Genomic DNA, 26,911 nt, shown 5'->3' on the forward strand with positions numbered 1-26,911 from the left:
GAAACTAAATAGAAATAATTTAATAAACTTAATACATAATATTACAGCTATCGCTTTATACAAATACAACTATCTACTTCTTAACAATAGTATGGGAAAGTTTTCTGTCACCAAATAGTCGTCTTCGAATATAACAGCAATATTTAGCTCGAATTCTGAAAAATAAATATTGGACATTATACACTATCCATGGAGAGAAGTTAGTATAGGGCTCTATCTGTTACGTAATCCCAAACAAATGACAGATGCAAAAACTCAGTGGGTGTTAACCATTTTGTGTCACCAACCAATCACAAACGAAACTATGTATGTATTTTTCTCAATGCACTATAAAAAGAATTAAAATATACATATTATATGGACACGATTCAATTTTCTTAGTTTGGACTTCGTGTGCGGGTCGGAAACGCACTAGATTGTTTTTAGGGTTCCGTACCTCAAAAGGAAAAACGGAACCCTTATAGGATCACTTTGTTATCTGTCTGTCTGTCTGTCGTGTTTGTCAAGAAAACTCATAGGATACTTCCCGTTGACCTAGAATCATGAAATTTGGCAGGTCTTATAGCACAAGTAAAGGAATAAATCTGAAAACCATGAATTTGTGGTTACATCACAAAAAAAAATTAAAATGTTTCAATTTTCAAAGTAAGATAACTATACCAAGTGGGGTATCATATGTACATTCTAAAACAGATTTTTATTTATTTTTAAGCATAATATTTTTTGATTTATCGTGCAAAATGTCGGAAAAATACCCGAGTATGGAACCCTCGGTGCGCGAGTCTGACTCGCACTTGGCCGGTTTTTTATTATATTGAGTGACGAAGATACCTATCTTGAAGTGTGGCGTGGTGGTGGTGGGGCAGGTGAAGAGTCGCGGCAGGACCATGTACAGCGGGATGTCCCGCCCGTGGCACACGTCGCCGTCACCCACTTGGATATTCTGGATCTCCGTCGCTAAACACCAGGGGCATAGGTTTCATCAGGCCACAGTATCTAGTATAAGCACTGACCTCTACTAATACACGCTGGACTTGCGGGTGCAGACCTTTTTTGAAGTAACTTGATTTTCGCCATTTTGGCGCTGATAGCAACAGTAAGCGTACTCGGAACTAATTGTTGTGATGAGACATCTATCAAGTTTAATTCCTGATTTGCATATATTACGGTTCAGGAGATACAGCTCGCTGACAGACAGGCGGACGGACAGACGGACCGCGGAGGCTTAGAGTAATAGGTATCTTCGGGCACAGAACCCTTATAACATTATATTAAGAGCTTGAAGCTTACCATCTTTGGAGTACCCTTCCGTATAGCCACACGTCTCTACACGCACTAACTGCAGTTCAATAGATTTTATTGACACCGAGCATTCGTCTACGCGTATCTGTTACAAAAAGAAAGATTATTTTAACCTAACCAATTCATCATCTTTTATTTGGTTAAATTTTATTACTGAGAATGCCTGTGCTATGCCCTGCAATTATATCTCAGGTAGTATTTATACCAGCAGAGGACGGCCACAATGATGGTAAGATGACCTACCAAAAAGATGTCGCAGATTAGCGCTAGACAGAGAAAAATGGCGAATTCTAGGGAGGCGATCTATAAATTAGTGCTGGTTTCACCAATTCTTTAGAATATATTATCATGTAAAATTAAATATTGGCAATAGGAAATTAGTAACACTATTATTTAGTAAGTATAAGTAGTATAGGGTAGAATAAAGGCTATTTTTATTTTATTTATACTTCAGCCCGCTGAACCGATGATGTTATATGTGATAGTGGGTGGATGAGAAAGATGGAGGAGCGTGTGTGGTGACGTGCTCTCCAATGGGTCTATGTCCAAAAGTGGACGCATACAGGTGGATGAATGGCACTTTCGTTATGGGAGCTATGGAATACACAATATCTACAAGTGTTAATTCAAAATTTATATCACCCCCGACAAGTGAAGGTTTCAGTAACTAGAAAAGAGCTGATAACTTTCAAATGACTGAACCGATGTTCTTGGATTATAGCTAAGAACACTCTCGATCAAGCCACCTTTCAAACAAAAAAAACTAAATTAAAATCGGTTCATTAGTTTAGGATCTAAGATGCCACAGACAGATACACAGACACAGATACACACGTCAAACTTATAACACCCCTTTTTTTGGGTTAGGGGTTAACAATGATACCTTTACCTTCCCGGTAAGTGGCGAGTCAAGTGCACACACAGTGGAGTCTATCTCTGCGTAGAGCTGAAACTTCGGCATGTTGGCGCGAGTGGCGCCGCCCGCCGCGCGGAGCGTCGCGGGTGTGATCTCACATCGCACTGGCTTGGCTGGCGCGCGCTCTTGCTGGATACAACATACATTACAAGTACCAAATAAGTAATAAGTCACCCCAAAGTAGTTGCACAGAAATTTTATTTTTGAATGGCGCAAAAATATCCCAGCCAATCATAGTGCTTCATCATCATTATCTTGCTCACAAGTACAATTTTTAAGAACCCTGGCTTCCCATGGGTAGCACAAACTGTCCACTCGGTCTGTTGATGAAAACCGCATTAAAATCTGTTGCATAGTGTAGGAGATCTAAGTGTAGGTACAGTGGGGCAAACAGCAAAAAGCAACTTTGTTTCATACTATGTAGAGATAACATTAACTCACATGTTTATACTGTACAAAGAACTGGCAGCTGGCATTGAGTGGTTTGTTCAAGAAGGACCTCTTCATGCCGCACTTTAAGGTGTACATCACGTTCACAAACACCCCATGGTAGGTCTCCAGCAGGCCAGGCCCCATGGATGTCTGCCGACCTACCAGCGGCATCTCAAAGGGGATCTCTGTTACACCAACAGGGATTTTACCAGCTGGGGCTAACTCTATTGATGTGTTGATAAGATTTAATGGCTAGAAGTAACAAAAATAACACAAAATAATTATGAAAGTCATAAATAAAGGCATGAACAGCTGTTGTTATCATAAAAACCTAATAGAAAATCAAACTCTTGTTATAAGAGATCAAACATTTTCTTTTGTTTTAGAATTCTGTGTAAACAATCTCTTAACTAAATTGATTACTTATTTATCTATATCCAGTACTACACATTATAGTGCTTATAAACATTTTTTTCGTCATAAGCTTGTTTATAAATTGAAAAGAATAAAATTGGAAGGTTGATAAATTACATTAAGAAGTAACTAGGTACTAGTAAAAATTGAAGTGTAATTTTACCCTTATACTGTTGGAGAATGCATCAAAGATGCCAGTGTTTTTTGAGCTCAGTTGCAGATTGACTGAACCTTCCATAGTTAAACTGAGACCTTCATGGCGCAGATCTCCTGAAGTGTCCACCACAACTACACCAGCAATCGTCTCCTACATAATAATGATAGTTTTAACCAAAATGAAATGGAGTACACTATATGAAATGCAAAGAGATGGGCTCACCACCCATTTTTTGAGGAAGGCCAAGAGTGTTAAGCTCCTCTCCTTGGGTTTCAAAGTATTGCTATGTTAAATTGAAACAATTATTGAACGGTTTTTAAATATGAACTTAAACTTACCCCTTCATGATAAACTTTGCTTGCCCTCTTTAAGTTGATGGTAAGACTGGCAGACATTTCAGCCTTTGAAAACTTTGCAATTAAGTAAAACTTTAAATTTTAGTTTAAACTGAAAAAATCTGTAGCTTACACTTTATATTATAGGGTTTTAATAAAGTAATCCAGCTAAATAGTTAAAATAATTTTATAACAGTAAATTAGTTTTGTTTTGTAAAAATTAATAGGTATTGTAACTAATTGTTTGTAATTTTGTAAACAAATACCTACTTATTTAAAGTACCTCTTTTTTTTTTGTCTCTCTTGTCTGGCTTTACAAAGATTAGCCAATGTCAAGTTTGTAGTTATTTTTATCAAGTTAGTTAAACTATACAAGTATGGACCCCGTCTGTGCCGGCGCTCGCCGACATACGCACGGCACCCCCTTAGAGCGCTTTCCAGTCAGTTTTAACAAAAAAAACACTTCAAAAAGGTAGAGCACGCCCGCCAGCTAACACCAACACAGACGAAGTCCTTTAAAGTACCACCTCTAGAGTTAAACCAAAACAACCCAGTATGTTATTGGTCTGTGACAACCAGTTACCAGTCGGCCGTCAAAGTTAATTTCACAGATTAAATTAACTTATCAGACCACAGAGGAAATACAGCGCCGATCTGAGATCGATTGGATTGGATACATAGTGTGGTAATTGGAACGTATGAAGAATGCTTAAATTCGGGCTATTGGATTGTGAATGTTGGTATGGCTGTTGCACAGGCAAATTAAAAAAAATCAAAAAAATGATAATGATAATGACAGTTGTTTAACAATGCCCGTGTGTGGCGGTTGTATGTAAATCGTCGTGATTGTAAATTTTATCATTTTTATTTATTTTGTAACGACTATAAATATTTAATCGTGCGAAACTATTTTATACGATTTCTTTTTTATTTTGCGCTCGTGTGGTTTCAAGTGTAGTGAAATATTAGTTGAGATCGATTCAAAAGGTGATGTCGACGATAGGTTCACCCCGAATGGATCGATATCGGTGACTCGGGTTTACTTTTTATTTGCGTCACCGGAGGGTGGTTGAAGATGGAAAAGTCGGCACGACCACGGACGGCTCTAAATGAGTGTGTCAAGGTGGTGGTGCGATGCAGACCGCTCTCGGATAAGGAGAAAAACGAGGGTTTCGACGAGGTGAGAAGGGTTCGTTTGGTTTTGTTGATGTCCGGGCTCCAGGGCTGCGCAGACCTGGTGCGTCGATGTCTCTTCCTTCTGATACCTGCGATCAGCCGATTGTCAACATATTCTAAATAATTTTTCAATCTAATTCAGTCACAAGATTTTTTTATATTATGTCGGCGCTCGCGCGAATTATTCGCGGCAATTTATTGAGTTTTTTCGTAACACTAATGTTTTGCGATTTAGTTGCTATAGGAAGGACAGAATTAGGTTAAGTTGTTTTGTTATTAAAGCATTCGGACGTGAATCACGCGAGTGGGAAGCGTTTGCGTGTAATAGTTCGTGAATTATTTGAGACGCCCTTGCGGATTAGACGCGCTTAGTAATAATTGTTTCCACTGAAGTAGTGGTTGGATGCATTATAAGCAAACAGTCATTTCATTCTTGCTTGTTCTTCTTGTTTGGAAAAGCATGCTAAACCAGTAACAGATTCAGGTAGGTTTCCAGTAGTTATGAGTGGTTGTGAGCTAGGACTACAGTCTGGATGTTATTATTTCAGTGAATCATGTGTTAAGAGTGAGCATGACTATGAGATAATGCACTGTGTTGCTTCTGATAAGGATACCCAATTGGATACAGTAATCTTACACCTGAAACCTCAAGTGCTAATATATAGAAAAGATTAGCATAAATTTCATCATTGTAATTGTTAAATGTAGCAAACAAACTCAATACTCAAAGTGAGCTAGTTAATTCTTTTATTAGTATGAGTACTTAATTGTTTATTATTTACTAGCGACCCACCCCGACTTTGCACGGGCGCTTAAAATAAAATATAGCCTAGATGTCACTCAGGAAGAATGTAGCTTGAATGTAGCTGAATGTAGCAGAAGAATTAAAAATTTATAACACCCCCCACAAGTGAAGGTTACAGTAATAACTAGAAAAGAGCTGAGAACTTTCAAACGGCTGAACCAATTTTCTTGGATTATAGCTAAGAACACTCTCGATCAAGCCACCTTTCAAACAAAAAAACTAAATTAAAATCAGTCCATTAGTTAAGGAGCTACGATGCCACAGACAGATACACACGTCAACTTATAACACCCCTCTCTTTGGGTGGTGGTTTTTCACTGAGACGGTTCGTAAGGTCCAAGTTGTGGACAGGTGACATTTGACGTAGAGCTCGAGGAATTCAACCGCGTCGCTGCTGTCATTCTCCACCAACCGACACTCTAGGTAGGTACTCCACGACTGTTTCAGTCATGTGGTAGGTACAATTTAGGTAGTAGGTAAGTATGTACCTACTGAATTTCCGTAGGTGAAGTGGGTCAATAAATGAGCTACACGATCGGAGCGCACGCGCAAGTAGGCTAGTACCGAGCCGTATTGTCCATACTCGGCGTCCCCATATTTAGGCATAGATCATCTGAACACGGAGACTTAACACCGTCGGTCGGCGGCCACACACGCTGACTAATACAAATAGCTTCATGTCAACATTAATTAAATGAATAATGCCACACTTTTGAGCTTTATCCATTTTTGACCTGAATGTGATCATATGGATACCATCTGGTGAACTATTTACAGTTATTATTGTCTCGTGGTAATATGCAAGTTTAAGCCAAGTGAATTAGCTAGGTAATCAAGAACACAGGTGTAAATTAAAAATTTATAACACCCCGGACAAGTGAAGGTTACCGTAACTAGAAAAAAGCTGATAACTTTCAAACGGCTGAACCGATTTTCTTGGATTATGGCTAAGAACACTCTCGATCAAGCCACCTTTCAAACAAAAAAAAACTAAATTAAAATCGGTTCATTAGTTTAGGAGCTACGATGCCACAAACAGATACACACATACACACGTCAAACTTATAACACCCCTCTTTATGGTCGAGGGTTAATAAAACACGTCTATTTCTTCCTCTGACAGTTTTCGAGATCTCCGATTTCTGTTTGACCTCTACTTTAGTTAGTATATTACGATCCCTTAATGTCTATTGGTGAAAGGGTAATGAAACCCTAGTTAACTGGCCCTTAAATAAGTTAAACCACCCCTTTAATCTAGGGGCTAGTTGGTGAAATCGGGCACAAATTCCGCAAACCACATGTTAGCTCGTATTCGTATTTGCTAAAATCTGGCTAAAATGGATTAATGGGTAGGTTTATCATGCCAGTTCAAATTAGAATAGATACCTACCTACTACCTGAGTCTAATAGTACCTTTACCAGAATACAAAGCAGATGCAAATCAATTGTTGCAAAGCAATGATCGCACAGATCTCCGCAACCTTGTAGCATCGGAGTTTTGGCGGTGAAACTCGCTCGGAGGCTGCTCATCTCGCAACAGTATACATTACTTGGATCTCGAACACCGCGGTGGCGCAAGCGGGAACCTCGGAGATGACTCACGACAGCTTCATTAGACTATTGTCTCCCTTTTACTGCTATTGACCGAATTCTGGGATACCACCGTATAAGGTGCGCTGCTTGTGTGAACTACCCTACCTACTTGTTGTCGCAATTTTATTTATCTACAAACGTAAACAATATTGGTTTGTTAAAGATTTTTGTATGAGAACTGAAAAATACCAATAAAGCTTAGTAAAAACGTAAAATGCCTTACAGTAGTCCTACAGTTTTCCAAAAGCAAAGAGGTTGCTGAAACAATTAATTTCATTCCGTTTTGTTCATGTGAAAAAAGTGTGCAATGCCACCCACATAAGTCCTACAGTAGTTTTTCAAAAGTAACAAGTGTAAATTAAAAATTTATAGCACCCCCGACAAGTGAAGGTTACAGTAACTAGAAAAGAGCTGATAACTTTCAAAAAGTCTGACTCGCACTTGGCCGTTTTTTTTAGTTCTTAGGCCTATAATTAGACTTATGAAGTATGTAGGTATAGAAGCTGCGATTCCCATCTCAGTCAACAGAAACGTATGGACATAGGCCTCCCCCAATGACCTCCGGCGCGGATTTATGCAGCGTGCCGCTTCCTGCAGCCTTCAGCTTCCTCAGATCATTAGTAGTTATTCCGAATTAAGTAAACGAGGTAATTAGACGAAACAACGATTGTTTACGTTGTCCATTTATTTTAATGGAACACAATAATTTATGCGTCTTGTCTTGTATCGTTCTCTTGTCTATTTTTATCTTGTAGACTTCTAGTATTTTTAACCCCCGAGCCAAAAAGAGGGTGTTATAAGTTTGACGTGTGTATCTGTTTGTGGCGTCGTAGCTCCTAAACTAATCAACCGATTTTAATTTAGTTTTTTTGTTTGAAAGGTGGCTTGGTCGAGTGTTCTTAGCTATAATCCAAGAAAATCGGTTCAGCCGTTTGAAAGTTATCAGCTCTTTTCTAGTTACTGTAACCTTCACTTGTCGGGGGTGTTATAAATTTTTAATTTACACTTGTGTAAATGTGTGTAAGTGTGTGTGTGTGTGTTCATTCCCTTAGTCGAATTGTATCTATACCGAAGAATCTGGGAACCCACTGCATTATCCCAAGAAAAACTCCATTTGTGATTAATGGAAACGGGTCACGATGCAAATAGGAATACGATACAAGGAAAGACAGAGTCTATGAAATGTTGACCCTAATTTCGAATTTGATCTATGTACATTGAGAACTGAGATTACATGAAGAGAGATTTGAAGATGCTTGGCATCAATTGCTTCGTAGCAGAATTACATTGTTCTAGTGCAACAATTTGCAAGTTAAATGAGCTGAACAAGCACTTAGTCATTAGACACTAAAAAAAATGGATAAACACATCTCGCCCCGGCTTTGTATGACTGAAACGTGGGGTGAACGACCTGATCAATTGGTTTAACCTACACTCATTGAGTAGAGGCGATCTGTTCAATACACTACAAGGGAAGTGAGCCGAAAACGTTTTTGAAGACTTCGAGATTCCAACTGCACTTTTTATCAATATTGTATTGATGACCACTTTCTTTGTTATTTTCTAAAGATTCTTTACTGTATAGCAATCGATACAGTTACAGACTATTTGTTACTATTCAACGTCGCGATCTGAATCAAAGAAGTGACTAAAGTGGAACTTTGAAGAGAGTTTAATAGGTTACACTACACAGTTTAGATAGAATCACTATTATTCGTAGATACTTACTTCAAAGTTCAAAATCAAAATTTAATTATTTCATGTAGCGCAAGTAGCGTTTCTTGCTCTACGTTCTGTTACTCTATCACCGCGGTTTGGAAAGCAGTGTCTACTGAGAAGAGCTGGCTAGAGATAAAGCAGTAAAGTAGTCTTCAAATCATTAAAAAGTTACAGAATTCTCAATGTAATAATTTTATTTACTTTATTATTTTGTGGGCAAATAAAAGCTCAGTCGATTGCTTCGCAACTTTGTTTTGGTTTCTTTCATTGTTATACTTAATTTATAAAACATTCTAACTCAATTATAACTAAACAAAGTCCTAATTGGATAAGGTCAATTTGTCATTTGATTGGTGGATGTAAATGTTGCTAACTAACCGTAAACACAGCGCTTTGCTTTCAAATATTTAGTTTAAATAGACTTATTTCGCCATCTATTCTAAAAGGCTAAAAATTGTTCACTAATCTTTCAAAGAAAAGCAAAAACGAAATGCAGCCGTTTAGCAAGCTAAATTGCGCGAGCTTGACTTCGCGTGCTGTTATTTATTTTGGTTTGCTCTTAAAGCAACTAAGTACCTCGGTTGGCTTCGAGATAAGATGACGCACCGCATTGTTTATGTTTATGTAGATGTAACTTGTATAAGTAAGTGATTAACGTAAGTTTTGCATAACATCGGCGCCGGCCGTAGCGTAGTCTACGCATTTTTATAGACGAATGCGTTTCGTATCAGTTAATGCATCGAGGCACGAGCACTGGTGCCAGTTCCGTGGTAGAACTAGATAGATTAGAATGATTTGTGTAAACCTAACAACAGTTACCACACTAATGTGAGGCGGTGTTCCTACTAGTTTTCAACATGGGGATAGTTTTCAAGACGCGGATCAACAAATTCTTGAAAGTCGGCAATGCATCGGTGGTTCCTCTGGTGCTGAAATGTTCATGGGCGGCGGTTATCACTTAGCTCGGAACTGTACCTACGTACAGACTACCTACTAGTCAATTTGCGTTAAAGTTCAACACAGATTTCTATTGCCTTCACAATTTCATTAATTTAAGTAATTACTCGTACTTACGAAAGATCTCTTTAGTGTTAGGTAGAAATCAGTTAAAAACAAATCAAAAAAAAAAAAACAGATCAAAACATTCTCATGTAGATCTGATAAACAGTGTTCTTCTAGTTCAAACCCTATCTACAATAGATACCTAAATCTGGTAAATGACTTGCTTCATTGTGGTAAATGTGGATAAAAATAAAATTATTTAATTTGTTTTTGTAAATCTGGAGCGCTGACATAAAATTATTTAATTAAATAATTTTGATAAATCTTGAGGACTGAAATAAAACTATTCAATTCGTTTTGGGAAATCTGGAGGAGTGAAATAAAATTATTCAACTCGTTCCGAAAATCTGGAGGTACAAATAAAAATACTAAACTCATTTGGTGAATCTGGAGGGATTCCCATCCTTTAATTACCGAAACAAATTGACCAATTTGTTTCGGTTGTAATCTAGAAACTGTAGGGATGAAATAAAACTGATAAAATTTCAATAACATGTGAAAGACGTTTGGCTTCCAGAATAACTAACGAACTTTCATAATTGAAATGTTTTCGTATTATTTAGTACTTACTTAAAGTTTTTCTGGATAGTGGACAGGTATTTTTCGTTTGTGTTGTTTTTATTTTATGGGCATCTCAGGTGAAGAAGACGTCACCACATCGCTCGGAGCAGAAATGGTACGAGCGTCTTTCCTCCAAGCCTTCGCCGGACAGTAAGAAGCTAAACTCTCCGTTACAGGTGTGACTCCACAGGTTACCCGGTACCGGCACAACTAACCACGGGCGGAGGAAGATCATGCTCCATTGTAGACTTAACAACTAGTTTTAACTATTAATTGAACATTACTGTAGATCGATTTCATCTTTTTGGCGGCTGAGAACTGAGCTGTGAGAGGACATCCGCGCAGATAAACATTATAGCAGAAGCCAGAAAGACTATTTCAGTGACCCAAAGGGCCAAAATACCTAAATATTAGTGCGACGGAATTTGTGACCTCTCAACCGCCAATAAGTTTGGATCCCACTATAATAAACAACCTTTCCCAGATAACTAGGTATGAACGAAATTATTTATACCGACTGGTTTTTTTGGGAGAGGTCTAAATCATTTCATCTCAAGACATTAGAATAGTAATGTTATTTAAGATTGAGCACCCATTTGCCTCTACTATCGCCTGAACGATCTCTTCCTTTCAGTAGCTGAGCGTCTAATTTTAAACAACTTCTAGGCTTCCGTGGAAACGCTCTGGGGCGGTTCAGGCTTTCGAACGGAAGCCTGAATATTACCTAGGAAGAAGGAATATTACCTATTTTCATAGCTGAGCTTGAGCTTCTATATAGATCCTTATAGCCTTTACAGTTTCGAAGCGGCGAGATTCTCAGGTTGTAATAGTTATAATGTGCGCCCAGTCCAATCAAATCAGCTTAACCGTGATTTTTGACTGCAAACTCCGGGCTACTTACTCATCAGAATTATTGCGGTTAAGGAATAACACGCATTCATTATTTTGGTGGTGGATCATAAAACTTAAAACTTATCATAAATTGCTGCTTAGTTGAACTGTTTATTATCAATTTACAAAGATCTGCAGCCTTAATTTATTTTTATCCTAACGAAATAAATATTCAGGACTTTATATCTAGAATAAATGTGAAAGCAATTAAATAAGTTCTGAAATGTTTACATATCGCAGAATTTTCACTACCTATTGCTTATTTAAGTACTGTCAAGTTAAAAGTAATCGAACGTTCGCTTAATCGATGTTTATTCACGGTCCGTGGAGTTATCGATCATGCGACAAATCGATTATTGCGTGCCACACTTCACACTGAGCGCTAAATCTGTGAGCTACAGTATATACCTACCTTATACCTAGTTGTTATGATCTCAATAAGCATTGCCGATCGATGTATTGATAATCGTGAAATTAAACTGTTTTGTTTTAATACAATAACAGTAACTCATTGAACAATGCTTATTGTAATGCACGCTCTATTGGTACTTACGTATTTTATTTTAATTTTAAAATACATACTTAAGTAAGTAAATTATACAACATCGCTTAACCATTAAGTATCTGTAATGTAGATTATCTTGGTGATGGAATTTTTAATATGAGTTAGAATTAAGTAACCGCAAACCAACAAAATCCGCGCCTTGGCTCCACTTGTTACTGCCGGTGCGCGATGCGCCTTAGTAGCAAATAGTAAGATAATATGTGTATGTGCAGGTGGTGAAAGTATGGGCAGAACGCGGCGCCGTGCAAGTGTACAACCCCAAGGGCCAGGACAAGCTGTTCACATACGACGCCGCGTACGACTACACGGCCGATACGCAAACCATCTACGATGAGATGGTGAGTATACGACTTTAACTATCAGCATCATCTTCAACCGATAGACGTCCACTGGTGGACTAGGGTTTCTTGAACGGGCTTCCACGTCTACATGCCACGGTCTTGATAAATACTTGATACTTATATCTACTTCATAGTTTAATGAACTACTCTTTTAGGCAAAAGTGGAAAGTCTCATCTTTTTATTTTAAAAGCCTATTTTATTCTTCTCAATATTTAGATACCTACTGTTAAACAGAAACACAATTTGATGTAAACGAATGATTATCGCTTTTACGCCATTGAACAGTTAGGTAGGTACTAACACACATGCGGGCAGCGCATGTGGCGAAATGAAAGTGAAACTTTAAGGTCCAAGAATTCCCTGATAAACGAAATCGTTGTACAAACCACGAGCGAGTTATTTTTAGTTCCTGACATTGGACAACTTTTTCCGTATGCCTCTTTTATCGAGCGATACGTTTTTGTTTCGTTTGTCGTTAAGCTGATTCCAAAACCCTGGAATATTGGACCCTGGCCGTGGAATCTTAGTGCTAAAAAAAATTACGAGACATTTCACCACGTTTAACAGCCTCATCTGGTGGCAGAAGGGCTGGCTCATTTTTTTTACACAAAAGATCAGCCAGAAGAAAATAACAATGCATATTGTACCTAGTAATTGTTTTTGGTTAATAAAAACAAAATTAACCTTTGAAGATCAAGGTCAATAAAACCATAGCATAAATTAAACTTTTTAACGCTCGTTGCCTTTGTCCAAGGTACCCGAATATATTAAACCGCTTTTTTTGCCAAATGCATCATTGTTTCAATAATATTATGATAGTTACCTAATTTGAGTAACTTAATCCTACGTTTTTTCTGAATCTTACATTTCTTGATAGTGACGCTTTTCAGATTTATCCTATTTATACTTAAGTTCCTATTATTATATTCAGTCATGCTAAAATAAACCGATAGACAACCTGATAAGCAATTAAATATTACTTGCTTTAATGGTGAAGGAAAACATCGCGGGAAAACCTGCATGACTGAGAGATCTCCATATTGTTCTCAAGGGTTTGTGAGGTCTGCCAATCCGCTTTTGGCTAGCTTGGTGGTCTATGGCCTGACCGTTCTCATATGGACTGGCGATAAGTTAACACATAAAATCCTTCTCATTGCTTTTTTCATGACTTACCGAAAATTTACGAAAATTCCTGGACTATACGTCAATTTAATATTATAGCTCTAACTTTAGCAATAGTTTACGGGTCAAAAACAGACCAGTATTTACCAGTGACATACCAGTTCAAGAATGACAAGCCTAAAATCTAGACTAACAAAACCCAGACGAAAGAAGAAGACCTGATGAAACCTAAACCTGATAAAATTGATGATGCAGTCAGTTTTGACATCTGAAGGTGTAGGTACAAACATGCAACCAAAACGGCAAGAATTATTATTACATGCAATTTGTTTATAATTTAGAGGATATGGGTAACCATTTGTGATTTGAGAAATGAGCAATCATTCGAGTTTGTTAGGTGTTTGAGGCCATATTCTGAAAGCCCTCGCCCACCCTCATGACTCAGGTGTATGAAAAACAAGAAACCTTCGGCAGTGTCAAGGCCCGCCTTTGAAACTGCGAGGCGGATATTATTTTTTAGCGTTCCAGCGCGTAGGCAGCGCTTTTAGTGCTACGACCACCTGTATACTGTGTCATGATCATTGCCAAGTGTGAGACTTTATTTTTCATATGTTTTTCATTTAGTTTTATCCATCCAATGTATTACTGTTGGACATAAACCTTTTGAAGAGCACGCTACCACACACCTTCCTTCGCCTTCCTCATCCACTCACTTCCCGCTATCTTCTTCGGCTCAGCAGAACATCATCCTTTAGGTATTTAGATTGCAACTTACAATAAATACAGGATGATAGGTATAATGAAGCGCATTACACAAATCTAGGGGAGCTATTGACCGCCGCCCGTGACCATTCGCAGCTTCAGATGAACTGCCAATATGTTGCCTTCTTTTAATCATCCACCTCTTGATTAAGTTCATACATTTGAAAGGGAACACCGCAGATGAAAATCTATTACCTATTTATACTTATTATAAAACTGAGTATTTTACTCAGTAGCGCAAAAACTTTGGAATTCAGGAAAGCTTTCATAATGTGGGAAAATTCAAAACCAATCAATCTGTCTCGAATAACATAAATAACAATACTTGTAAAGTATATATTACGTAGCTATTAGGCGTGAATTGCTCACTAGGCATAAGGAAGATAATTTTATGCCGAATCATGTGGTATGATTTGAGTATGACCTTCGAGAAGCTATAAATAATGTGCCTATTGCATTGGATAAAAAGCGAAACTAGTAAAAAATTATTTCAACACAATCTTGCGGCATGCGGTGTCGGATGTTTTGGATAAGCCCGTGCGATACACGCAATGGATCGAGAAATGGAAGCCGAAATAAATATATGTCGACTGCATGGCACACAATTTTTAAAGTCGGTTAATTTAGTGTTATTCAAATAATACACCCAGCAACAATAATTGTTATCGGCAACAGTAATTATTAAGCCTAGACTATTATACATGTGACTATTATTACATGTGATAGTTTTTGCTATAAACTATGACATGATAGTTTATAGCAAAAATTGATTCAGCCTGTGATAGAAAAAAGAAATTGAAAACATGGTGTTTAGCTGACCAGGGATTTTTAAAGAAATAGCCCAATGACTAGTATATTTTGAGGAAAAAGAACCTAGTCTTAATACAAAAAAAAAACAAGTCTTAAAAACAACTCTTGAAACCAGTTTCCAAACTGATCAAAATAGGTTTCGCTCGTGCCAACAGTTTGATTGCTTTTCTTAATAATCCTCTTTTTTCATAACTCTACTAAATTCCAGTAATCTTCCATGTAATCTCAATGAACCATGTAAAAAAACGTTATGCTGTACATGTGAACTGCAGGCAAAATATGTATGTTTTGTTTTAATTGGCTTTTGTTCGTGAACAAAAGGCTCTTTGGCTCATTGTTGGCACTCGCCAGGCGCGCTTTGCTGTAGGTACAGCACGCGCCGTGTTTCAGCATTCCGTAATGACACTACAAAAACCGTACTTTTATGAAATCTCGAACTTAGTTTACCTACTTTATATAACTTTGCTGAAATGTTTTAAAGTAACAGAGCCTATCATAACTTTTAGCACTAGCAAACTTTTCTGCGCTCTTGGATTTTTCAATTTCCCGATTCGTTTCACTTGCAACTGCAACTTTTCCAACTGAATTTAAAATTAAAACGTCTAGATTTTAGCATCTAGACGTTTTATATCATCTATAGTTTCATCTAGTCTATAAAAGAGAGAGTGCGAATTTTGTGAGTTCGTGTGTATATATACTCGTATTATAGATAGATAGATAGATAGATACATATTATATAGATAGTCTCTGGAACTACTGCAACTATTTGAAAAGTTCTTTGATTAAAAGAAAGACCTTATTCCAGATGGACATGGGCTATAATTAATATGATTATTATTATTTAACCCATGTGAAATAAGGGGTTTTTTTTAGTTTAGTTCTTCCGGAATAAACTCTTATCTTCCCAATTGCCCTTATATTTAAGCGAACCTTTGAGGATTTCGGCAATGAATAAAAGTCTATGAATTTGTAAGTGATTCTCTCAATTGTTATAGTTTTAAATTGAACTTTGGTTTGATTTTAATCTATCTACTTTCTAACGATTAAGCTGGCATATAGAATCGTTTATAGGTTTTCTAAAATACAAATCACCTATAAAAGCCCCGCAAAAATATCAGATTAAAAAAATCCTTAATCTAGTTACTTACCGCGTTTATAATATTTGTTTCAAAATGCCAAATGCAACGATTTCGTCGAATTGTTAGACGAGCCAACTCGCGCTTGTCCAGACACAATCGTATTTTGATGCTATCGCACGTGTCGTGATAGCCCAGTGGTTAAAACGTCCGTCTCTTATCCGAGAGGTCCCGGGCACGTATCTCTAACTTTACAACCCAATCAAATATCACTTGCTTTAACGGTGAAGGAAAACATCGTGAGGGAACCCTACATGCCTGAGAGAAAGGTGTGGCAGACTGTATGTGTATAGCCTAAATTCTTCTCATTTGAGAGGAGAACGGTGCTCAGTAGTGGGCCGGCAATGGGTTGATCATAATGATGATCATGAGTACGACTTCACGTTTACGTCAGTTACAATTTACACAGTCGCCAGAAGTTGCCCTGTGTACGAGACCACGCACCACGCTTCAGTACGTTTGGTCTAGATTTGTTAAACTTACACTCGTATTCAAGGTCCTTTAGTGGCAATGGGCCGGGAGGCGGAGGTCAGTGTATCGTCAATTTTGACAGCATTCTCCGCTGTTTACGGATTTTTATTGAAAAAATATTTAAGCAGAGTAACGATCATATGCTTAGCATGTTGAAATTGAAACACTGCCTATGTAAAACAATTTCGAATGGAATTGGTTTTCTTTAAAGATTGGAGTAGAGGGTAGAGATGCAGGTAGGATGGGGATTACAAACCAGAGTAGATTCACTTAACGACTCAAAGTACCTACTTAAAAATTTTTTTTTAATAAAAATCTTTCTTTCTATTTCAATGATAAATGACGATACGTAAAGCACAGCTGACAGAAATGGTTTGCAATTCCAGTAAAAGTTTCAATGGCAGCTATTACGTCAGTGAAAATACCTAATGCAAATAGAATCCCTGAAAATCTCTGATTATTATTTTTAATCCAGTTTAATAAATGCTTTAATGCTCGTAGAATGTGAATGCTATTAACAAAGACGAAGAACGTCACAAACAATGCTATGTTTATAAATCGCTCCAATGATAGCTATAAACAGCCCGTAAACTCGTTACAGCTTCCATGCGAGCAATGCAAGAGCAGCTATTTGTATCGTGCGTTATGATGATCGCTGATACAAATGCGCCGCATCATTCTACCGCACGCATCAAACGTTATGATTGTTTACGGATAGCAACACGAATGACATCTGTAGCAGCAACATTAAATAATTGTGTGTGTTGTACTAGCGACTGACATTAGCAGAGGAGAAATTCTGGCCAATCATCGCTTGCTTTTGATCAGGAAATACGGATAATGTCCATTGCTTATAAAATCAGTACTGAAAAGTGCGTTACGGCTTACGGTCGGCACAGGCGGATCTTGCGGCTCGTTTCTATCTCTCTAACGTGCGACCATCAGGGTTAGAACATTGTGCTTGTTTCAGAGACGTGCTACTTGTTTACAAGTGAAGTGCTCTTGAAAGATCGAGGCGATGTTTAACGTTATCGTAAACACAATATTGCCTAATAGATTCCACTTGCGGCGACTTTTATTCTAGGGCGGTTTTTGAGAGGCTTGGTTATAAATGGAGCTAGATAACATGGCTTACTAGTACTAATTACTAAGTAATTATTTGTTTACATCACTAGTCACTACTCATATTATAAATGTGAAAGTGTGTTGTGTGTGTGTGTGGTTTATTAATTTATTAGTTTGTCCTTCAATCACGTCGTAAAGTTGCAACAAATTGATGTGATCTTTTGGCATGGGTATATAAATTCAAAGAGCTGAGAAAACATAGGATTCTTAATCTATGCGGACGAAGTCGCGGGCATCAGCTAGTATTCTATATTTTGTCTGTTCGTCCGGGCTAATATTCGAAGCAGCTAAACCGAATTTGACGGAACTTAACGCAGACAAGTAAAGCACTATAGAACGAGTAATCTAGGCTAATTTTATCTCGGAAAAATGAAGACTTTCTACGGGAATTAAAAAAATCAACACGGACAAAGTCGCGGGTAAAAGCTAGTCATTCATAGAAAAACTGTGAGATGAAGGAAAAAATGTTGAAGGACAATGAAGCTGTACTCTTTCTCGTTCTCTCATAATATGTTATGGGCAACAATGGGCGCTGCTTAGCCAATTAGGTGCGTTAGGTCCGTAAACCAAAAGTTCTCTAAGAAGCTTTGCTTTAAAATGTAAATGTCTAAAGATACGTTTCGTCCACAGGTCCGTCCCTTGGTCGCGTCCGTCCTGGACGGTTTCAATGGCTGCGTGTTTGCATACGGGCAAACGGGCACGGGCAAAACGCACACGATGGAGGGCACAGCGGACCATGAGGGCATTATCCCGCGGGCCTTCCGGCACATCTGGGCACACATCGAGAACACGGCCTCCCCAGATGTCACACATCTCGTGTCGTGTTCATACGTCGAGTTGTACTTGGAAGATGTGAGGGACCTGCTGTCCAAAGACTCCAAGAAGCTTACCATCAGAGGGCAGGTGAGTGTTGTGGCACGTTTGGCCACACATCGAGAACACGGTCTTACCGGGTTCATACGTCGAGCTGTACCTACTTACAACCTGTTATGACTCAGGTGAGAATCTTAGGTTCGGATCAATAGAGCGCACTTTGACTGTGCTCGGACTTAAGACACCGTTTAAACGAAACTACAGCTGTACGTTCGCTGTCATTAATCTGTCTCGTTTTAATTAAAACTTCTGAAAGTCTCAGCAAAGTCAAAGTGGTCCCACGGGTTCTCTATTGTTGAAGATGCTTTCTTAGGAGATTGTGGAACTCCTCAATTTGCGCTGAGTGTGATATTGCAACTCCCAAATTCGAGTTTCTTTTAGTTTATTGACTAGGGCTTGGCTGCAATTGGGCCTGCTAGCAAGTGATGATGTAGCCTAAGATGGAGAACGCTTGCGTTGATCCTCGCAATTTAGTATCAGAAAGAGAATTTCTACTTAAACATTTTTTTACCAAACTGATAGCGATTACGAAAGCCAAATAGCGCACCAAACATGATTTCAAAATAGACGAAACTTTTTAAGGCCAAACAAACTACTATTTAACTGATAGGCACAAACGTAGAATAGCAAACATACAGCTACATGTATGGTAATAGCCACTTCCTCGTCAAAGCCAAACACTAACAGCTAACAGTGATGCAATGTGCCCTCCACAGCATCGCCAAGGATTCTGTTTGCGTGGAACCTGCGCCTAGATACAAGTTAACTGATTGTACCTACTTTAAAGTAACCAGTTATTCCAATTATATGGGACAGTCCTGAAACTAAAATTTTAGCTTTGTATGTTTTCTAATGGAACGTATATTTTATTCTATTTTATTGTAACTCTTTATTTATAAATGGTTTTTTTATGCCTGACAATAAAAACTATATTATTATTTAGTCTTATTTTGTGGTCTAACGACATCTAAATATATCAAAAGAAAAGCTCACTGACTGACTGATCTATCAATGTACAGCTCAAACTATTGGACGGATTGGGCTGAAAGGCATGCAAAATAGCTATTACGAAGCAAACATCCGCTCAGAAAGGATTTTTGAAAATTCAACCTCTATGAAGTCGCGGGCATAAGCTAGTAATTTCTAAGTAGCGCGTACGTTCCACGATTAATATGACGTATTCGACAATCGATATTTCGACTCAGTTGCATGAGTCGTGGTCACACCAAGCCTGCGATGTTTACAGAGGTAAAGTTCGAGCTGTCTAGGGCAGCATTAAACTACCCACTTTCTTGTTCTTTTCACTGGAAAGCTCAACCTTTTATTTTCCGACTCCGCACTTATGATTTTCCTAGTCCACAGTAAAGATTTCAAAGACTTATTTACCTACTCGGGCCCTGCGCATGACATAATGTTTGTATGTTAATAACACATAAACTGTTGTCACATTCAATGGTCGAATACATTGTATTGTTGCAACCAGTTTATTATTCCTTATACAGTATAAATTCACTATGTTACTGAAAGGATACCTAATGAGCACTTTTTTGGCAGATCGCACTAAGTTTTAACTTTCTGAAACTCATCTATATTCCTAGGTTAATGTACCATGCAAGGACTTAGGTAGAACTATTATGTATTATCTGGCTAGATATAATTCCTCGTTATTCTTAGTAGCAAATTAGGTTTCACGTGATTTCCGTTTTTCTAGATTTTGGTGATTTGCCAACAAATCCACTCAAAAAAAAAAAAAAAAACACATGATATGATGTGACATACCAACTCATGACTCACCTAATTTATTAAGCCTCTATATTGGCACTATAGTTCCTAGACTCTTGATAGTACAATTACTAACCCTTCTTATTTTTTTATTCAGATACAAGTTAGCCCTCGACTGCAATCTCACCTAGTGGTTAGTGATGATGCAGTCTATAATGGAAGTGGGCTACCTGGAAGGAGTATGGCAGTTTTTAATAAACCCATACCCTTTTGGTTTCTACACGGCATCGTTCCGGAACGTTAAATTGCTTGGCGGTACGGTTATGCCGGTAAGGTGGTAATTAGCCACGGCCGAAGCCTGCCACCAGACCAGACCAGTGAAACTGATGATGGTAGAATCATCTATCATATTCATAAATGTCTGCAGACTTAAGTAGGTCTACGGCATCGTACGTGAAATTGAATAGAGTTCTATTTTGATCCTATAATTTTTAAAACGTCTTTCATTATTTACCAAAACTTGCAAATAATTTCGAAGGGCGATAGTCCCTGTTTGTTCTAGAACGTTCAAAGTTCTCCCCTAATTTATGTCATTGCAAGGAAATTAGCCTTTTATCGATTTAATACCACGCTATTCTTAACAACGCTTATCGTGTTAACACTTACATCTATTACTTAGATAATACCTAATAATATAAAGTTTTACGTATGTTTTATTATTGTTGTTTAGCTGACCCCCCGGCTATGCTCAAGTGGAATTTTCAAAATCCGTGAAGGGGTGGAATTTCCAAAAATCCTGAAACATATATTATATTTATGTATTTTCATTTTTAACGAAAATCCCATGTAGGTACCACTTTTCGTCGATATAACTTGAAAGATCATGGAATTTTTATCCCCTGTTTAACCCTCTTAGGGGTGAGATTTGCAAAAACCCTTTTTAGTAAGTGCCGACGTCATAAAAGAAACCTACTGTCAAATTTTCAAGGTTCTTAATTCAGCAATTAGGCTGTGCATTGATATTAGTCTGTCAGGACAAATCTTTTTATATGTAATATGTATAGATTAATTCTACACGTTTGTATCTAATATTTTTTATGTACCTATTGATAATGAGCTGATATCTATGATAATAAATTCAAGCTAATGCAATAATTTTTCCATTAAAATGATGTTCTTTGTATTCGCTACTAATTGGGACAGCGAGTTTTTGGCGTGTATCCAACTCACAACGCGATTGTGAATCGAATTTGGACTCGATTTGTGAATTAATTTACAAACAATATGCATACTTTGCTTCATTCATAATAATCAAATCTTGCGTGATTTAAAACTGGCTTTAAAAGCAAGCTATTTGTTAAAGCGATTCATCGGTTCAGTTTTCCTGCTAAGATCTAAGAGACGCAGACAACCGATTTTTGTCTGGAGAACCGCTTTCTCGATCATTCGACTTACGTTGATATTTTACTAATCACTAGCTGATGCCCGCGACTTCGTTCCCGTGGATATAGGTTTATTAAAAATCCCGTGTGGACTCATTGGTTTTCCGGGATGAAAAGTAGCCTATATGTTAATCCAAGGTATAATCTATCTCCATCTCTCCATTCCAAATTTCAGCCAAATCCATCCAGTAGTTTTTACGTGAAATAATGACAATCATCCATACATATACATTATACATACTTACAAACTTTCGCGTTTATAATATTTGTAAAATGTCGTAGATCGGCGTGATTCGGTTAATGTTGACTGACTGATCGACGGATACCAGTTAATGAAAATATCGATCCTCTATCGATTGAAGGAGTTGAAATCGGCAGTCGAGGCTCGTGAGCATATTTCTTTTTTTTGGGTTAGATTTAGAGAGCCATTCTATCATCAATCAGTGGTGAATCGGTAAATATCGAGTAATCGAGTGACGTAGTAGAAACTGGCCACCGATATGAGACATCTCATTCTACTCTCGATCAATGACATCGATCGATGTCGATCGGGTAGGTGTGGTAACACCCTGAAAGTTCATTGAGACCGATTTTAAACTGACAACGGACTGACTTTAGACATTGAGATTTGAGAAGCGATACCAGAATAACGTTGACTAAATGTACCTACAATATCGTCTGTCTTAGCTCGTAAGATTTGGTCGCACTTATTCCGATTTTTACTGGACTATATTTTGGTGGGACATCTGGGATAAAGTAGTTTTGTATTCCAGTTTCACCGAATTCGTAACTTTTATCGGAGCGACTATTTTCAGTAGACTGCGATTAGCCTTAATCTTTGTATGTTTGTACTATGAACACAAACGACATTGTATTTTATATTTATCCGCAATTTCATAAGTTTACTGAGAAACCATATTACGAGGCAATAATAATACAGGAATGGAGTGCAAAAACTACGTTAATACTGGACTTTATGATAAACATGCGCACTGTTTATAGCTCACACCTTAATAAAATGTTAGTCACAATACTTAATACTTTATTAATAGGTAAATAATTAACCTCCCAGTGTGCCTGGATGCTGCTGGTCCCTTTTGGATGCGTCCGAGGGGAAGAGCAGTGTTCGGGCCGGTGCGCCCCGGTAACATGGCTAATAATTTCTCTTCGGAGATATTGTTGGCTATGGCTAATGACCTGGCAGGGGGGGAGGTTTCTCCGCGTGTCCCTCTGACTAGCAGAGGGCACAGTGGATGAAGCGGAGGATTGGACGCGGGCGACGTGCGCGTCCCAAGGTCGGGGGACGCACTTCGTTGGTGCGTCCCGTAGGTGCGTCGATGGGGACCGAGCAGGTCCCCGGTGGAGGGTCTGCCTTGGCAGACGTCGCTGGCTGGGTCGCGGTTGTTTGCTTCGGCCGTTCCCGTGACCCAGTCGCCAGGCGACGCGCAGTAGCGCCGCTGGGGTTTAGTGGGTATTCCGGTCGCCTCTCGGCCGGCGAGTCCCACATACCCTCCCTCCGGGGGGGGATGCGTAAATGCATTCCCCAGCGTCAACAAAAAAAAAAAAAAAAAAGGTGATTTCATCGGATTTAAAAAATAAAATGAAAATAATAATAAGACCAAAAACCAATAAATTACATTAAATCACAAAGTAGAATCGATGGTACCACTTTTAGGCAACCTAGGCCTTAGGTAAGGCTTTGTGATCATAAAAATAATCTGGTCTTCTGAAACTCCAAAATGCTTTGGAATATTAATTGATAGTTAGATTAATTCCTTTAAAAATAATTCCTTTAATATAACAATGCCTTTAAAATAATTTCGTGTTAAATGAAGGTTTTTCAGCTTCTTCTTTGTTTAAATATATTTACCTGATTAAATTCAATTCAATTAGATCTAGTTAGGTACTTTAGTCAAAGACCAAAAATAGATCAGTTTTTAGACGGCTTGACTCTAGAAATAGTAAGGCCATTTCAAAGTATTTCTTAAATATAACAAGTAAAACTGAAGAAAAACTTCAGGCACTTTTACTAGTTCTGTGAAGTATTGAAGGCGTGGAAGTGATAATGACCTTCGATGTCTGTAGAAAACTTCGAACGTGAAAATTAAAGGCGTTAACTGTAACAGGTAGACATTTCTTTATTGTCTAGGCTAAGAATAAGTTATTTTGTAGTTACTAGATTATGCCCGAGACGGTCCGCGTGGGTTTAGGGTGTTTTAAAAATCCTGTGGGTATCCCTTGATTTTCCGGGACAAAAAGTAGCCTATGTCTGTCTTCAAGATGCAAGCTTTCTTTGTACTAAGTGTCTTCAAAATTAGTTAAATGGATGGGCCATAAAAAGGTTAAGATAGACGACTTGCAAACAAACTTTCATCCATTCCACCTTCTTCAACAACAGAAATAGTTGTATGTACCTACCTATACATCATTTCCCTATTAGATAAGTAATATTAGTACTTTATATAGGTATACTAGATACCAACGACGTCGACGTACCTATAGATAATATTTAAAAGTCCCGCGGGAACTCTTTGATTTCCGGGGATGAAAAGTTCTTAGCTATCCCAATTCCAAATTTCAGCCAAATCGGTTCGGACATTGTGACGTGAAGGAGAAACAAACATCTCACTTTCACATTAAATAATATTAGGTATTGAAAAGATACCTTTTTATTTGTTGTTGGGCTCAAAAATACTAAAAAAGGAACGTTTATACAACTTCTAAGTACCTATACATCTACCTCCTTTGTTCTACCTTTTTCGCAATATAACCGGAGTCCGCTTTTCCTTTCTTACTTTTCACAGGCTACTTGCTTCACACGGATCGATAGACGTCTGACATTTTAACTTAAAGGCTGAACCACTAGAGCTGAAATATAGCCCAATTAGATAATAATAAAATATAGCTTGTATCATCAATTAATGTTAGCAATAATTATCTAATAGTACCTAAGCAGAACTGTAACGTGTTCTGCGAGATATATATGAAGCAGTAACGATTATAACGAAAATTACACATAAAAATGATTACTTCAGTATCAATCAGGCGTCAGTAACCTTAGGATTAAGTTCTCAAAGGAGGAACCTAGGCTTAAAGGTGCCCACGCACTTGAACTGCACTGCAGCGGAACTGCGCGTCGCGTCAGCGCCCCGCACGATATTCTCTCCAGCCGTACCGCGCGGCAGTGACGTACGCGCGTACGTCACTGCAGAATATCGTGCAGGGCGCTGAGGCGACGCGCAGTTCCGCTGTAGTGCAGTTCAAGTGCGTGGGCACCTTTAAGGTGCGTACCGACCAGGAGCATTTATACATTAACTTGTAAATGTAACAATTTGGAATTTGATTTTGAGCATTAACTACATTACAATGCGCAATGGTACACTATGATTGGAAGAAAGCTTTTGACACACAAGATCTCTTAATTTGTAACACTCACTACATAGTGGCCGAAAATACAGCAATGATCGAACTTGTATCATTATTCATTACAAAAGTGCGCATTGTATATCGCAACAGTTTGACGTACTCAGCTTGATTCCCAGCTGTTATATTACAAGCGAATGCTCTTGGTCAGTAACGTACGCACCTTCGGATAACATAACTAACTATTAGATTCGCGCACATTCGCGGTTCGATCAATCATACTTATTGAAAACAATAAACAATTAAGACATCAGATGATGCAAACACACAAATGAACACAACCTTTTGCGGTTACTTCCACACAAATATCATGTAATATCTGATAGTTATATAATCAGTATACATAATTGCTAGCACCACAATTATTTAAACAAACATCGGGCACATGTTTGCGAGATGCAATTAACTTATGCCAACGAACGAGTCGAAGAAGGCTTACCATGCATTCTGATAAAATGGGACTGTTCTAATATTCTTTTTAATCGTTCACTCTTGGTAGAGTGGTTGTGGGTATGAGTTATCTTTCACTGTGGCTCTTACGATCTCCCTCCAGCGACTCCTGATGGTGTCCTTGCATACACAGAGACAGTACCCTAAAAATATAAGATTTTACTTCACCCCTAAACCTCCCTACCTAGTTAGTACCTATAAGTACTTGATCTTCGGTCTGTTTAAAATAACAGTAAAATCGGTACATTTTGAAATGTTAACTTAAACAAGTGTAAATTAAAAAATAACACCCCCGACAAGTGAAGTTACAGTAATAACTAGAAAAGAGCTGATAACTTTCATACGATTTTCTTGGATTATAGCTAAGAACACTCGATCAAGCCACCTTTCAAACGAAAAAAACTAAATTAAATCGGTTCATTAGTTTAGGAGCTACGATGCCACAGACAGATACACAGATACACACGTCAAACTTATAACACCCCTGTTTTTGGGTCGGGGGTTAAAAAGCGCGGATTTTACTCACGTTTTCAGGAATTATAAAACTAGGTACATCTAAATTAGTCTAATACATAGACGACCTTTGTCAGCTAATAACAAGTTTTAGATGTCGATTTAGATTTCTTCATGAATTTTTGTATAAAATAATTAAAAAACTGTCCTCAGAGATTGTTGAGTTTGTGAAGTATTTTTCATTCTAAAACAGTCGTCCAAAATAATGATAACACTTGTTCAACTTAGCGTTTCGCTTTTCAGGTTACAGTTATTTCACAAAGAAATACGGGTTTTTGTTGAAATTCTGCACAAAGTGAACGATTTACGTGACTACATTATATGATTGATCATTTCCATGTTACGAGATCGATTTATTTTCTAATTTCAACCAAAAAAGAAACTAGTGAAATTACCATAGGTTTTTATTTTCGTTATACCACGTTATATTTAATAGATCATTGCTTCTGAATGCATGCTAAATGTAAACCAGCTTTCAATTCCGGTTTTCCTCTACACTTCCATTACCTATATGATAGGAGGTTATTCAATTAACGCGCAAAATCTTACTTACGCTTACCACCAATTCTCTTGCTCGCTATTGTATTAATAAATCTTACTAGTATAATAGTAGAAAATGTGAAGTTTGGATGTGTGACAAACATTACGCCACTATGACCGATGATGAACCAATGTGACTGGAATTATTAATAGAGATAGCTTACCCGAATTAACGCATAGGCTACTTTTTAAGTATTCCGTTAAATCAGAGTGTTTCGTCCGCGGTTCGCGGAGCTCCCCATAAACCCCAAA

General features: G+C 37.9%; 2 protein-coding genes and 1 long non-coding RNA gene across 5 annotated transcripts in view; 1 reads left to right on the top strand and 2 right to left on the bottom strand.

Annotated features, from left to right (window-relative positions):
- Positions 1-19,272, bottom strand: LOC123876444 (vacuolar protein sorting-associated protein 26C). Of its 2 annotated transcripts, XM_045922700.1 has the most exons (8): positions 19,262-19,272; positions 3,560-3,678; positions 3,228-3,371; positions 2,660-2,902; positions 2,192-2,347; positions 1,291-1,387; positions 832-957; positions 1-155 (listed from the first exon to the last, which is right to left on the bottom strand). In XM_045922700.1, exons 2-8 carry the CDS (start codon positions 3,614-3,616, stop codon positions 70-72), a joined length of 909 nt encoding a protein of 302 aa, XP_045778656.1. In that variant the 5' UTR covers positions 3,617-3,678; positions 19,262-19,272; the 3' UTR covers positions 1-69. The 2 variants fall into 2 exon arrangements, with proteins under 2 accessions (XP_045778656.1, XP_045778655.1); XM_045922699.1 differs by lacking the exon at positions 19,262-19,272 and having other exon boundaries at positions 3,560-3,818.
- The window catches only part of LOC123876439 (kinesin-like protein Klp68D), a 46,546-nt gene continuing 24,002 nt past the window's right edge, over positions 4,368-26,911 (top strand). The window contains exons 1-4 of one of the 2 annotated variants that reach the window (XM_045922690.1): positions 4,368-4,736; positions 10,550-10,648; positions 12,141-12,266; positions 18,327-18,599. In XM_045922690.1, coding sequence (XP_045778646.1) covers positions 4,632-4,736; positions 10,550-10,648; positions 12,141-12,266; positions 18,327-18,599 — 603 coding nt within the window. In that variant the 5' untranslated portion in view covers positions 4,368-4,631. The remainder of the gene's footprint in view (positions 4,737-10,549; positions 10,649-12,140; positions 12,267-18,326; positions 18,600-26,911) is intronic. The other variant, XM_045922691.1, reaches the window with a different exon arrangement.
- LOC123876447 overlaps positions 19,267-26,911 on the bottom strand; it is a 13,949-nt gene continuing 6,304 nt past the window's right edge. The window contains exons 2-3 of the long non-coding RNA XR_006798360.1: positions 26,185-26,187; positions 19,267-19,277 (exon numbers count right to left, since the gene is read on the bottom strand). This is a non-coding gene — a long non-coding RNA (uncharacterized LOC123876447). The remainder of the gene's footprint in view (positions 19,278-26,184; positions 26,188-26,911) is intronic.

The sequence above is a fragment of the Maniola jurtina genome, chromosome 21 (genome assembly GCF_905333055.1).
Source record: "Maniola jurtina chromosome 21, ilManJurt1.1, whole genome shotgun sequence".
NCBI lineage: Eukaryota > Metazoa > Arthropoda > Insecta > Lepidoptera > Nymphalidae > Maniola > Maniola jurtina.

Excerpts from the sequence above, each read along its gene's own strand:
- LOC123876444 (XM_045922700.1), bottom strand. The coding sequence starts at position 3,616 with ATGTCTGCCAGTCTTACCATCAACTTAAAGAGGGCAAGCAAAGTTTAT. Across the intron at positions 958-1,290 it reads GGAAGGGTACTCCAAAGATG|CGACGGAGATCCAGAATATC; the intron begins GTAAGCTTCAAG and ends CCTGGTGTTTAG. Across the intron at positions 156-831 it reads CACGCCACACTTCAAGATAG|AATTCGAGCTAAATATTGCT; the intron begins GTATCTTCGTCA and ends TTTATTTTTCAG.